The following is a 15,187-nucleotide window of genomic DNA, read 5'->3' as shown; positions in this document are numbered from 1 at the left end:
AACCAAACATTAAACACAATCCCTAAAGCACCTTTTTAGGGTGTTTTGAAAATCAGTTTGAAAATTACTATCTTGAGTGATCTCAAAGTTCTCCTCCAACTCTGAGAAACCATGTATATATATTTCAGTTCCTTACACTTATGTAGCTCTGTTTCATAAAGTAGTTTGATATACATTCGCTCATGGTCTCTTCCCAGTTACCCCATGAGAGTTAACAGGATAGGCTGTATTATCTTTAAATCCTGCAGAATAAGCTGTGTTTGTAGATTAAGGCTCACATACTGAGTTAGTGACAACCTTGGTTAGTACCGTCTTCTCCTACCTACTAGTCCAGTTTCTTTTTTTGCATCACCACACTGCAATGCAATGTTATTTTTCTATTTTGTATTTTTTAATCGAAAATATAATAACATTAACATTTAAAAGTTTTATAATCACCACCCTAATTCAGCTAATTTTTTTCCTTCTTTTTAGAGACAGGGTCTCGCTCTGTCACCCAGGCTGGAGTACAGTAGTGTGATCATGGCTCTCCGTAGCTTTGACCTCCTAGGCCCACGCAATCATCCCACCTCAAGCTCCTGAGTAGCTAGGACCACAAATGTGCACTATCATGCCTGACTAATTTTTTTTTTTTTTTAATTTTTTTTGTAGAGACAGGGTCTCGTTGTGTTGCCTAGGCTGGTCTTAAACTTCCAGCCTCCCAAAGTGCTGGGATTACAGGCGTGAGCCATTACACCTGGCCCACAACTATTTTGTTTTTGTTTTTGTTTTGAGACGGAGTCTTGCTCTGTCGCCCAGACTGGAGTGCAGTGGCACCATCTTGGCTCACTGCAACCTCTGCCTCCCAGGTTCAATCGATTCTCCTGCCTCAGCCTCCCCAGTAGCTGGGACTACAGGCATCTGCTGCCACATCCAGCTAATTTTTTGCATTTTAGTAGAGATGGGGTTTCACCGTATTGCCCAGGCTGGTCTCGAACCTCCTGAGCTCAGGCAATCCACCCACCTCAGCCTCCCAAAGTGCTAGGATTACAGGTGTGAGCCACCGCGCCCAGCCAACTATTTTGTAATATAACCTTGCACATGACTTTTTGTACAGTGAAGTCAGTGCATACGAGAGTTTTCTGTCCTTTTAAAGTATCATTATGAATATTTTTCAGATTTCTGTATAATATTTATCATTACATCACCTGGTTTTTACCTATCTTGGGAAACTTTTCTGAAATATAAGGAATCAGTTTGGGGAGAATGTATGTGAAATTATGGTGATTAGAAACAGAACCGAAGGCCCAAAGCACAATTTATAAGAATGTTGATGAGCCAGATTTATTGGCACTTAGGATTTCTGTTTTTTCTTGGGGAAAGGTGAGCAAGAAGAGGTTATGAAAGAAAAGGCAAAGAATTTTCCTTTAGAAACAATATAAGAAGGGCTCATTTTAATGTCTTTATTAGAAGAAGGCTGCTTTTTAGGCCAGGCACGGTGACTCATGCCTATAATCCCAGCACTTTGGGAGGCCGAGGCAGGCAGATCACCTGAGGTCGGGAGTTTGAGACCAGCCTAACCGACATGGTGAAACCCCCTCTCTACTAAAAATACAAAAATTAACCGGGCCTGGTGGCAGGCGCCTGTAATCCCAGCTGTTTGGGAGGCTGAGATGAGAGAATTGCTTGAACCCGGGAAGTGGAAGTTGCAGTGAGCCGAGATCATGCCACTGCACTTCAGTCTGGGCAACAGAGTGAGACTTTGTCTCAAAAAAGAAAAAAAAAAGGCTGCTTTTTCTGTCCTTAATGGTATTTTCATTTTTATTATATTGAAAGATATTGATATAAAAGGTGAAACTTTCTGGCTTTATTATAAAAGCTCATTCTAAAATATGGCAAGTACCATTCTAGACTTAATAATTTTACCAGTACTTGCTTCACAAAATTAGGGCGGCATCCAAAGAATTCAAGTTGGAGATTTAATAAAAAGGGAATATGAATTTCCTCTAGAAAGGATTAAGAATCATTCCTGCTAAGAACCTCGAGTGACATTTTGTTGCCTGGCAGCTGAAATAATTTGTCTCTTTCCATGAGTATGTTGTCTTGTGCTGTGTTAACTTCCTGATACCTAAGCTTAAAGTAAGGGCCAAAGGACAAATTCAGTGCCTATATGTATTCCTAACACGTTGGTCTTGCCCTGTTTGTCTCCTTGTCCTTCTGCTCAGGTTCCATACTGCCCTCTGTAGGAAGCTCTGTAGGCAGTGTAAACGGATACCACACCTGCAAAGGTGAGAATGCCATTTCAAAAGTGCTGCTTTGTTGGATGTGTTAGGACAGTGTCTATGTTTGCATCTGTGTATGTTGCAATATGTGGTGGAAGAACTGCTGCCAGAATGGGTATGAGGATAAAAATCTGGGGAGAAGCAACTGTGGTTTGCTGGCTATAGACCATAAACAGGTTGGCAGTCCCTGAAGCTAAAGGTATTGTAGAAATACAATAGATTGGATCACTAGATAAGGCAAATAGGGAAAGAACTCAAAGAAAATATATGTTAATCTTTGAATTATAAAGAAGTTATACTAGAGGTAATCTAGTCTAGCTCTCAGCCTCCCAGCTAGGTGACTTCTCTGTAGTTTGGAGAAGAAGGAATGGAAGAATGCTCCAAGTCCCTTAATCCCAATAGTAGACTAAGGTTAATTTCTTACTTTGCTCCCTTCACTTTTGTTGTTCCCATGTTTAGCATTTTAAGGTATACATCTGAGTACATAATGCCAAAACCAGAAAGCAGATTAATGAGAACGCTTTTGTTTTGTGTATATAAACGGGAACTTTTGTATGATTTAGCAGGAAGATAATCTCTAATTCTCTAGAAGGAGTAAGGGAGATGCAAGTAATTTAGGAGTGAGGAGTCAAGGCACGTATTCGAAGAGCTGTCTCCAATCTGATTTCTGTTTCTGTGATACTAGATCTGACGGAGATCCAGTGTGACATGTCAGATGTAAACTTGAAGTATGAGAAACTAGGGGGAGTACTTCATGAACGCCAGGAAAGCCTTCAGGCTATCCTCAACAGAATGGAGGAGGTTCACAAGGAGGCAAACTCTGTGCTGCAGTGGCTAGAATCAAAAGAGGAAGTCCTGAAATCCATGGATGCTATGTCATCTCCAACCAAGACAGAAACAGTGAAAGCCCAAGCTGAATCTAACAAGGTACTGTGTTTACATTAGTTGCCTCCCAACACCAAGAGGAAGAGACAGCTGTACCCGTGTTTCTGCCCAAGCCCAGGCATCTGAGAGAGAGACATGGGCAACAATCCAGGCTGTGATGGGCAGTATGTTTGACTTTCTAAGTGATTAATATGCCTTAACTCTCCTAGAGAATTTTCTTATGAAATTAGAAATTGTTATAAGTTAGATTCAGAAACAAAACCAGATATGTTTGCAGAAAAAGAATAGCCCTCCTCAGAATCATTAGCTCATTGAGAATGGGATCTCATTTTCTATATGATGCTGTAAGCAAGACAAACCATTCTTATCAAAGTACCTTTCCAATTCTTGGAGGGATCTAAATAACAGTGATTACAGTTCATTCTTAAGATTGACATGTGAGACTAGGAAAAATGTCAGAAGATATAAGACCATAGAAAATCCTGTAGGAAATTTTCACCAAAACTTTTAATATTCCCATTGAGCGTAGCATCTCATCTCCTTCAAGATATGGTATCATCATATCTTGGTATTTTTAGTTTATTTTGATTAATAATTCCTTCTTATTGAGTTCTACTGATGTGTTATACATAAAAGAAACTCAGATCCTGCCATTTAGATTTTCATTTTAAAATAAAAATTGAAGTAGAAGGGTTAAGTATCTTAACACCACTAAACAAGTCATGAATAGGATCCTAGTAGAGCCTATAATAACCGCCCAGCTTTCCAATCATTTCTACCACACACACAACTTTGTTTCCTGTCCAGAATCTCATGGCATGCATGACATTCTTTCTCCTAGGCCTTCCTGGCTGAATTGGAACAGAATTCTCCAAAGATTCAAAAAGTAAAGGAAGCCCTGGCTGGATTACTGGTGACATATCCCAACTCACAGGAAGCAGAAAATTGGAAGAAAATTCAAGAAGAACTCAGTAAGTTTTCACAAGAGTGTTACAAATTTGCTAAGTTACTTGTCTTCAAAGCAAATAGAGAATTTCAGCACATCCTATAAAACAGGAATTATTTTTAGTTAATTTTTATAAATAAGCAATTAGGATCCAGATAGGGCCAGAGCATGAGCCTGAATTGGGAAGAAAATTAGAAATTCCACTCAAAGAGTCAGAAGTTTGGCTTTCTTGGGCAAGTCAAACTGATAATCTACTGTGATCAAGAACCAAAGAGAGGCCAGGAACAGTGCCTCACACCTGTAATCTCAGCACTTTGGGAATCCGAGACAGGAGGATTGCTTGAAGCTAGGGGTTCAAACCAGTCTGAGCAACATAGCAAGATCCTGTCTCTACAAAAAGCAAGGAAAAACAAATTAGCCAGGTGTGGTGGCATGAGCCTGGAGTCCTAGCTACTGGGGAGGCTGAGGTGAGAAGATTGCTTGAGCCCAGGAGTTCAAGGCTGCAGTGAGCTATGATTGTGCCACTGAACTCTAACCTGGGCAACAGAGGGGGACCCTGTCTCCAAAAAAAAATAACAAAAGAACTAAAGAGAGTATTAATGATAAAAATGAAAGATGGAAATAATAAAAATATTCAATAAAGAGATTAGATAAATTGTGTACTCATAATATTGAACTGTAAACAATGTAGATGAGTTTTTTTTTTAGTTTAATTAAATTTTTTTTTTTGAGATGGAGTTTGCTCTTGTTGTCCAGGCTAGAGTGCAATGGCATGATCTCGGCTCACCGCAACCTCCGCCTCCCGAGTTCAAGCAATTCTCCTGCCTCAGCCTCCCGAGTAGCTGGCATTACAGGCATGCGCCACCATGCCCGGCTAATTTTGTATTTTTAGTAGACCAACATGGAGAGAGGGGGTTTCTCCATGTTGGTCAGGCTGGTCTTGAACTCCCGACCTCAAGTGATCCACCCACCTCGGCCTCCCAAAGTGCTGGGATTATAGGTGTGAGCCACCATGCCTGGCCTTTTTTTTTTTTTTTTTTTTTTGAGACAGGGTCTTGCTCTGTCACCCAGGCTGGAGTGCAGTGGCATGATATAGCTCACTACAGCCTCGACTTCCCTGGCTCAAGCAGTCTTCCTGCTTCAGCCTCCTGAGTAGGTGGGACCACAAGCATGTGCTACCACAACTAGCCAATTTGTAAATTTTTTTTGTAGAGATAGGGTCTTGCTTTGTTGTCCAAGCTGGCCTTGAACTCTTGGGCTCAAGTGATCTTCCCACTTGAGGAGTTCAAGAACAGCCTGGGCAACATAGGGAGATCCCGTCTCTACAAAAAATAAAAAATTAACTGGGCATGGTGGCGCACACCTATAGTCCCAGCTACTTGGGACGCTGAGGTGGGAGGATCACTTGGGCCCAGGAGTTTGAGGCTTCAGTGAGCCATGATCGTGCCACTGCTCTATCCTGGGTGATAGAGTGAGACACTGTCTCAAATAAGTAAATAAATAAATAATGCTTCTGGGGTCATTTCCTGCAGTATATTAGGAACATAACTTAGGGACCAGGCCAGTTGTTGATAATGTAAAGGAATACATTCCCTCATTTCCTCTCTACAGATTCCCGATGGGAAAGGGCCACTGAGGTTACTGTGGCTCGGCAAAGGCAGCTAGAGGAATCTGCAAGTCATCTGGCCTGCTTCCAGGCTGCAGAATCCCAGCTCCGGCCGTGGCTGATGGAGAAAGAACTGATGATGGGAGTGCTGGGGCCCCTGTCTATTGACCCCAACATGTTGAATGCACAAAAGCAACAGGTCCAGGTGAGCAATATAGCAACGAAGAAATTGGAATCACATGAAACTGGGTTTGAATGTTTCTCCCAGTAAGTAGATTTCACGTGATCCTGGACAAGTCATTTAATCTCTCAGAGTCTCAGTTTAAATGAGGTATTTATAAGGTGTTAATCATGGCACTTGTAAAATAGTAAACAGTCAAAAACTCTATTATTATTATTAATAGAGACAGTAAGATGAGTAGATATGAGAAGGGGAGTTTTTCTGACTAAATTGTGGAATTATATTTTACTTGTGTCTGGGCGTGGTGGCTCACACCTGTAATCCCAGCACTTTGGGAGGTCGAGGTGGGCAAGTCGCAAGGTCAGGAGATCGAGACCATCCTGGCTAACACGATGAAACCCTGTCTCTACTAAAAATACAAAAAATTAGCCGGGTGTGGTGGCACGTGCCTGAAATCACGGCTATTTGGGAGGCTGAGGCAGGAGAATCACTTGAACCCAGGAGGCTGAGGTTGCAGTGAGACTAGATCGTACCACTGCACTCCTGTCTGGACAATAGAGCGTGACTCCATCTCAAAAAAAAAAAAAAATTTTTTTTGCTTGTAATCCACCTGTGATAGTGATCCACATTACTTAATATCTTATATCTGCTGGCTTTACATAGGATTTTCTGTGATCAAACCTCAAAAAAATTGATTTAAGTGCCTAACATCATAGAAATTTAGGTTGGTCAGGCCGGGTGCGGTGACTCACACCTATAATCCTAGCACTTTGGGAGGCCAAGGTGGGTGGATCACCTGAGGTCAGGAGTTCAAGACCAGCCTGGCCAACATGGTGAAACGTTGCCTCTACTAAAAATACAAAAATTAGCCGGGCGTGGTGGCGGGTGCCTGTAGTCCCAGCTACTCGGGAGGCTGAGGCAGGAGAATTGCTTGAACCCACGGGACGAAGGTTGCCATGAGCCAAGATGGTGCCACTGCACTCCAGCATGGGCAACAGAGCAAAAACTGCTTCAAAAAAGAAAAAAAAAAAAAATAGAAATTTAGGTTGGTCAAAATTACGTCATTCCCAATGAAATCCTGCCTGGAGGCTTTTCCTTCTTTTACATTCTCCCGCAGCCTGGTCCATGTCTTCTCAACTTACCAGGTTACTTAAATTAAGACCTAAGAGTACTTTTTGAAGGAACTGCTTCTTTCAGTTCCTGCATCCAGGTAATTATTGAGTCCTATTTAGTCTACTTACAAATATTTTTCTAATCTGGGGTTTTCAAACTTTTTGGTTTCAAGAACCCCTTTTATTCTCTGAAAGATTACTGAGGATCCCCAAGAGCTTGTGTTTATCTATTAACATTTATTGTATTAAAATACTGAGGAATTTTAAAAGTATATATTTAAATTTTTAAAATAGCAATGATAAAACCATCACATTAACCTAAGTAACATATTTTTAATGAAAAAATAGCATTTTCCGAAACATAAAAGTTTGATAATAAGAGTGATATTGGCCGGGCACGGTGGCTCATGCCTGTAATCCCAGCACTTTGGGAGGCCAAGGCAGGCAGATCACGAGGTCAGGAGATCGAGACCATCCTGGCTAGCACAGTGAAACCCTGTCTCTACTAAAAATACAAAAAATTAGCCGGGTGTGGTGGCGGGTGCCTGTAGTCCCAGCTGCTCAGGAGGCTGAGGCAGGAGAATGGCATGAACTCGGGAGGCGAAGCTGGCAGTGAGCCGAGATGGCACCACTGCGCTCCAGCCTGGGCAACAGAGCGAGAATCCGTCTCAAAAAAAAAAAAAAAAAGTGGCATTGTTTTATATCTTTGCAAATCTTAATTTCTGGCTTAGGCTATTCTTATATCTGCTTCTACATATCTGTTACAATATCGAATGCCACATAGCCTCTGGAAAACATCATTGAACATTTGTGACAGTGCAGAAGTTTTAAAAGGCAAATAACATCTTAGTATTATTATGAAAATGGTTTTGATCTCTGTATGTCTGCTAATCCTAGACCCTCCCCTGAAATGCCTTTCACCAGCCTTAATCTCTACTCTGCTTGGAGAACTACTCGTTCTTTATTGTCACATCTAGGGAGCCTTTCCTAATTTCTGTCTTCTGCCATTTGTCATCCCCAGCGGAATTAATCACCCTATTCCATGCTTTCACAGTTCTGTGTTGCACGTTCATATCAGAGTTTAATCATTTTTACTTTTGTTACATTTTATTATAGTTCATTGTTTACACATTTGTCATTTCGTGAGGCTATGTCTTATTTATTTTTGGGCAATGTAAATACTGAGTACTTTCTATAAATTCTCTCATTTAATCCTTGTAACAGCCAAAATAAGTACTTTACTGTCCTCATTTTACAGATGAGGAAGCTGGGGTTTGAGAACTTATTAAATCTTGCCTAAGGTCATACAGCTAGTAGGTGACAGAACCAGTATTTGAACACAGCCAGTCTGACTCCAGATCCTGTAATGTTAACTTTTTTGATGAAAGCAGCAAGGGATATGAAAAGAAAAAAAAGCCATAGTCATTGCCTTAAAGAACTCTTTGTCTAATTATGCTATATTATAAAATACAGATTGTATATGCTCTTCAAATTCTAAGAAAGAAACTAAGAAAAACAGACACTGAGAGTTGACATGGGAAGCCCAGCTTCTAATACAGCTGGCTCTGGGATCCAGTGTTCTGAACTCCCAATTCAGAGGCTTGGGTATTGCATGGCAAAGCAGATGAATGCCAACTTTAATTCACTGCTTTTTCTTTTTTGGAGACAAGGTCTCACTCTGTTGCCCAGGCTGGAGTGCAGTGGTGCTGTCTCAGCTCATTGCAACCTCGGCCTCCTGGGTTCAAGCAATTCTCGTGCCTCAGCCTCCTGAGTAGCTGGGACTACAGGTGTTCACCAGCACGCCCCACTAATTTTTGTATTTTTAGTAGAGACGGGGTTTCGCCACGTTGGCCAGGCTAGTCTTGAACTCCTGACCTCAAGTGATCCTCCCACCTCGGCCTCCCAAACTGCTGCGATTACAGGCATGAGCCACTGCACCTGGCCTGACACTGCTTTTAGTTAGATGTTTTTTTCCTGTCTAAACATCTTGGTGTCATTTCTGTTTCAGTTTATGCTAAAGGAATTTGAAGCACGCAGGCAACAGCATGAGCAACTGAATGAGGCAGCTCAGGGCATCCTAACAGGCCCTGGAGATGTCTCTCTGTCCACCAGCCAACTACAGAAAGAACTCCAGAGCATCAATCAGAAATGGGTTGAGCTGACTGACAAACTCAACTCCCGTTCCAGCCAAATTGACCAAGCTATTGTTAAGAGCACCCAGTACCAGGAACTGCTCCAGGACTTATCAGAGAAGGTGAGGGCAGTTGGACAACGGCTGAGTGGCCAGTCAGCTATCAGCACCCAACCAGAGGCTGTAAAGCAACAATTGGAAGAGACCAGTGAAATTCGATCTGACTTGGAGCAGTTAGACCACGAGGTTAAGGAGGCTCAGACATTGTGCGATGAACTCTCAGTGCTCATTGGTGAGCAGTACCTCAAGGATGAACTGAAGAAGCGTTTGGAGACAGTTGCCCTGCCTCTCCAAGGTTTAGAAGACCTTGCAGGTGAGTTGGGGTGAAGAACATACTTCTGCCATTATTAGAGGCAGGCAGAAAGAAGGAATGGGTTAGGAGTAGTCCCAAGATTCTAGGATTCCCTTATGTAATTTTTAGACTCAGAATGGTGTTAAACCAATTCCTTCTCCTAGTTGCAGTGAGAACTGCTGTGGTTGTTACAAAGTGAACACTTAAAAATGTGAAGGTTTATATAGCATAGTCCTAAAGATAAAAGCTCTAATAAAATTTCAATCAGCAAGTAGAGATTCATCCCTATAGATGTATTAATAAATGGAGTTCCACATATGCTCTCATTGATACCCACTTTTTTTTTTTTTTAATATTATGCACACCACACACACAGGGTCTCACTCTGTCACCCAGGCTGGAGTACAGTAGTGCCATCATGGCTCACTGCAGCCTCAATCTCCTGGGCTCAAGTGATCCTCCCACCTCAGCCTCCCAAGTAGCTGGGACTATAGACACACGCCACCATGCCCAGCTGATTTTTTTTTTTTTTTTTTGAGACAGAGTCTCACTCTGTCGCCCCAACTGGAGTGCAGTGGCATGATCTTGGATCACTGCAACCTCCGCCTCCTTGGTTCAAGCAGTCCTCCTGCCTCAGCCTCCCAAGTAGCTGGGACCACAAGCACGTGCCACCATGCCTGGCTAATTTTTGTAGTTTTAGTAGAGACAGTGTTTCACCATGTTGGCCAGGCTGGTCTCGAACTCTTGACCTTGTGATCTGCCCGCCTTGGCCTCCCAAAGTGCTGGGATTACAGGCGTGAGCCACCACACCCAGTGATTATTTTTATTTTTAGTAGAGACGAGGTCTTGCTTTGTTGCCCAAGCTAGTCTTGAACTCCTGGGCTCAACTGATCCTCCCACCTCAGGCTCCACAAGTGCTGGGATTACAGGCATGAGCCACTGCACCCGGCCGCTTCTGGACTTCTTATGATAACTTGGTAGAAGAAAAATTGTGTCATTAATTTATTATTTATTTTTCTGGAACTGTTTATGACTTTCACGTTTATCGGCTAGAAGTCAAAGTTTACTTCTGTTACTTAGATCACCTTACAAGGTTGATACGAGGATTAAATAAGATAGTGTATACGAAGGAGTCTAATTATATGCCTCTTTTTGGTAGGCCCTCAAGTAACATTAGTTCCCTTCCCCCAAGATTAGACCATATACTCTCAGCAAACATTTTAAATGCCAGGGTTCAGGCTTTATTGATTTCAATTTTATTTTGTCATTTCAGCCGATCGCATGAACAGACTCCAGGCAGCTCTTGCCAGCACCCAGCAGTTCCAGCAAATGTTTGATGAGCTGAGGACCTGGTTGGATGATAAACAAAGCCAGCAAGCAAAAAACTGCCCAATTTCTGCAAAATTGGAGCGGCTACAGTCTCAGCTACAGGAGAATGAAGAGTTTCAGAAAAGTCTTAATCAACACAGTGGCTCCTATGAGGTGATTGTGGCTGAAGGAGAATCTCTACTTCTTTCTGTACCTCCTGGAGAAGAGAAAAGGACTCTACAAAACCAGTTGGTTGAGCTCAAAAACCATTGGGAAGAGCTTAGTAAAAAAACTGCAGACAGACAATCCAGGCTCAAGGACTGTATGCAGAAAGCTCAGAAATATCAGTGGCATGTGGAAGACCTTGTGCCATGGATAGAAGATTGTAAAGCTAAGATGTCTGAGTTGCGAGTCACTCTGGATCCAGTGCAGCTAGAGTCCAGTCTCCTAAGATCAAAGGCTATGCTGAGTGAGGTGGAGAAGCGCCGCTCCCTGCTGGAAATATTGAATAGTGCTGCTGACATTCTGATCAATTCTTCAGAAGCAGATGAGGATGGAATCCGGGATGAGAAGGCTGGGATCAACCAGAACATGGATGCTATTACAGAAGAGCTGCAGGCCAAAACGGGGTCACTCGAAGAAATGACTCAGAGGCTCAAGGAGTTCCAGGAAAGCTTTAAGAATATTGAAAAGAAGGTTGAAGGAGCCAAACACCAACTTGAGATCTTTGATGCTCTGGGTTCTCAAGCCTGTAGCAACAAGAACCTGGAGAAGCTAAGAGCTCAACAGGAAGTGCTGCAGGCCCTAGAGCCTCAGGTAGACTATCTGAGGAACTTTACTCAGGGTCTGGTAGAAGATGCCCCAGATGGATCTGATGCTTCCCAACTTCTCCATCAAGCTGAGGTCGCCCAGCAAGAGTTCCTCGAAGTTAAGCAAAGAGTGAACAGTGGTTGCGTGATGATGGAAAACAAGCTGGAGGGGATTGGCCAGTTTCACTGCCGGGTCCGAGAGATGTTCTCTCAATTGGCAGACCTGGATGATGAGCTAGATGGCATGGGTGCTATTGGCAGAGACACTGATAGCCTCCAGTCCCAAATCGAGGATGTCCGGCTATTCCTTAACAAAATTCAGGTCCTCAAATTAGACATAGAGGCCTCTGAAGCAGAGTGTCGACATATGCTAGAAGAAGAGGGGACTCTGGACTTGTTAGGTCTCAAAAGGGAGCTAGAAGCCCTGAACAAACAGTGTGGCAAACTGACGGAGAGGGGGAAAGCTCGTCAGGAACAGCTGGAACTGACACTAGGCCGTGTAGAGGACTTCTACAGGAAATTGAAAGGACTCAATGACGCGACCACAGCAGCAGAGGAGGCAGAGGCCCTCCAGTGGGTAGTGGGGACTGAAGTGGAAATCATCAACCAACAATTAGCAGATTTTAAAGTAAGTCTTAACCTTGTTTTTCTTTTTCTTTTACATGTATTTATTTGCTTGTAACTTGGAAACCAGTCAAGTATACATTTTAACTTCTGTCCCTAGTTTTATTATTGTCACTTCCATCACCATGAAAGCACACTGTCTGAAGACTAAATAGTGTCTTGGACTTCTGAGCAAACTGGTTTGAGCATTTTTCTTTTTCTTTTTCTTCTTCTTCTTCTTTTTTTTTTTTTTGAAACAGGGTCTCTCTCTCTCACCTAGGCTGGAGTGCAGTGGTGCGATCTCGGCTCACTGCAGACTCAACCTCATAGGCTCAAGTGATCCTCCCACTTCAGCCTCCCAAGTAGCTGGGACCACAGGCACCACCATACCCCGCTAATTTTTTGTATTTTTTGTAGAGACGAGGTTTCGCCATGTCTCCCAGGCTGGTCTCAAACTCCTGAGCTCAGGCAATCCGCCCACCTCAGCCTACCAAAGTGTTGGGATTACAGGCGTGAGCCATCACGCCCAGCCAGAGCATTTTTCTATTGTAGTTTATTTCAGTCTTTATAACCAATTAAGGATATAGAAAGAAATGTCCAAGTCTTATCTCTTACTCTAAGAATTTCCTCTTAGGATTTCTTGAGATTTCAGATTACCAGATTTTGTAATAGCAGTGAATGTATCTTCAGGTCTCTGTTTTTTTTGGAGACAGAGTCTTGCTCTGTTGCCCAGGGTGGAGTGTAGTGGGGCGATCTGGGCTCACTGAAACCTCCACCTCCCGGGTTCAAGTGATCCTCCTGCCTCAGCCTCCCAAGTAGCTGGGGTTACAGGCGCTCACCACCACACCTAGTTAATTTTTATGTTTTTAGTAGAGATGGGGTTTCACCATATTGGCCAGGCTGGTCTCGATCTCCTGACCTCAAGTGATCCACCCGCCCTAGCCTCCCAAAGTGCTGGGATTACAGGCATTAGTCACCACACTCAGCCCCCTGTTTTTCAAATTGAGGTATGAAAAGCCGTAAGTTAAACATAGTCTCATCTTCCTAAAGTGTTTATTTTACACAGATTTTAGGGGAGGATATTGATGTATATTTGATATATTATGGAATAAAACATAAAATTATCATTAATAGTTAAGATAAAACATGACACTTCAAATAAATCTCCCATTTATATAGTAAGCAGCTTAATAATACATCCCAGACTCTTCAAGAGTACAAGTTCTTTGCCTATAGGAGTGTTTGAGAAGCACTGCCTTAATTGCAAAAATACTTTAATTCTTTGCCTGAGCCAAAATTTCCAGTCCTGAGATTGTGTGAGTATAAATTAAAGTAACAGGAGATGATTACGTGACCCAAAAGTGTGGATTTACTGGGTTAGGAGCACATCTGTTGGATTTTGGCTCTCACTATATGAACCTGTTGCCCCTAGAGTTTTCCTCGTTGTAAATATGTAAAAGTCTCTCACTCTGCCACTGCACATGGAATAGATTTGGAAAGGATACTTCCAGCACTTTGTTTCCATCACTAGAGTTAATTATTCCTACTTACACAGTTAACACTCCTGCCATTAAAGTAAAATTGTGATCTCAGAGACCCTGCTTAAAAACATGGATGCAGAGGTAATGTTGACACCAGCTCAGAGCCACGTGGTCCTAGAGAAGTCACAGTTTTGTAGACATGATCCAAGTGCAAAAATGTGGCTGTTTCAGAAGGGCCCCTCTAGGAGCTTGGGAGAAATTCAGCACTAAAGTGGGACATTGGCTGAAGGCCTTCTTACCATGTTTGGAGATAGTACAATTTTGAGCAAGAGGAGTCATCGTATTTGGGTTTCTTGAGGCACCCAGATAAGGAAAGGGTAGGTAGAGAAAACTTAAACCCCTGAAGCAGTGCATTCCTCTTAGAAACTCCCTTTCTAGTGGTAGTGTGGCCTTCCCTGTTTCAGCTTGCACATTTTTCTTTCATCTTTTGTTATAAGTGTCTCGAAAGCAGAGACTTTCTTCTACAGGTATGCTTCAGTTATCCAATTTACTTGGATCCAGGCTATTTAGAATTAACCATCTAACCAACTCAGTGAAGTTTTTAGAAAACTGAAACTTATCCCTTTATGCTCCAAAACAGTTTTATCAGCCGGGCATGGTGGCTCACGCCTGTAATCCCAGCACTTTGGGAGGCCGAGGCGGGTGGATCACGAGGTCAGAAGATCGAGACCATCCTGGCTAACACGGTGAAACCCCGTCTCTACTAAAAAAAAATACAAAAAATTAGCCAGGTGTGGTGGCAGGCGCCTGTAGTCCCAGCTACTCGGGAGGCTGAGGCAGGAGAATGGCATGAACCCGGGAGGCGGAGCTTGCAGTGAGCCGGGATTGCGCCACTGCACTCTAGCCTGGGTGACAGAGTGAGACTCCTTCTCAAAAAAAAAACACAGAAAATAGTTTTATCTAACCAGGTTCTGGTTTATACAGGAATTATTTTAAACTCAATTTGCCTAATTTTCTAAATATGTGTTATGCATAAGTTTTTTTTAATGAGTGCAGGTTAACATTATTTAAATGGTTGTACTGTCTATACTATGGTGATATTCTAAAGGATGTGAGACACATTTGGAGCTGCTTTGTATTAAGTATTCCCAAATTACTGTGCACTTTGATTTCTATATTGAAGTTATTGTTTAGGGCCTCTATAGTATTGTACTGGTTGGATTGGCTGTGCATGTGTGTGTGGAGAGGAGGAGGTAATTTCGGGATTTCTGCCCACCACCGTGATATTGGGTATTATTCCTTACTGCTATCACTTTTCACTGCTGTCATTTGGTCTGTGTGGTCTATTCCTCCCTTCTAATCTTCACTGAGCTAGAAAATGAGATAAACAGGCCTGTTAAAATTGCATTAGATATGAGCTAAAATATACAAAAGAGTCCACATGCAGGCATAAATAGTGTTTGGATTTGAGGACAAGTCATCTTTTCCTTTTCATCTAATCCTTGGTTTCTA

At 42.5% G+C, this 15,187-nt stretch overlaps 1 protein-coding gene across 8 annotated transcripts in view; it reads left to right on the top strand.

Moving 5' to 3' along the window:
* The window catches only part of LOC129040038 (microtubule-actin cross-linking factor 1), a 379,189-nt gene that overhangs the window by 268,514 nt on the left and 95,488 nt on the right, over nucleotides 1-15,187 (top strand). For all 8 annotated transcript variants that reach the window (XM_054493938.2, XM_063665707.1, XM_054493981.2 and 5 more), the window contains 6 exons: nucleotides 2,205-2,267; nucleotides 2,947-3,188; nucleotides 3,988-4,117; nucleotides 5,704-5,903; nucleotides 9,000-9,495; nucleotides 10,748-12,219. In XM_054493938.2, coding sequence (XP_054349913.1) covers nucleotides 2,205-2,267; nucleotides 2,947-3,188; nucleotides 3,988-4,117; nucleotides 5,704-5,903; nucleotides 9,000-9,495; nucleotides 10,748-12,219 — 2,603 coding nt within the window. The remainder of the gene's footprint in view (nucleotides 1-2,204; nucleotides 2,268-2,946; nucleotides 3,189-3,987; nucleotides 4,118-5,703; nucleotides 5,904-8,999; nucleotides 9,496-10,747; nucleotides 12,220-15,187) is intronic.

The sequence above is a fragment of the Pongo pygmaeus genome, chromosome 1 (genome assembly GCF_028885625.2).
Source record: "Pongo pygmaeus isolate AG05252 chromosome 1, NHGRI_mPonPyg2-v2.0_pri, whole genome shotgun sequence".
Classification (NCBI taxonomy): Eukaryota; Metazoa; Chordata; class Mammalia; order Primates; family Hominidae; genus Pongo; species Pongo pygmaeus.
This window is presented reverse-complemented; position numbering and strand designations above follow the sequence as displayed.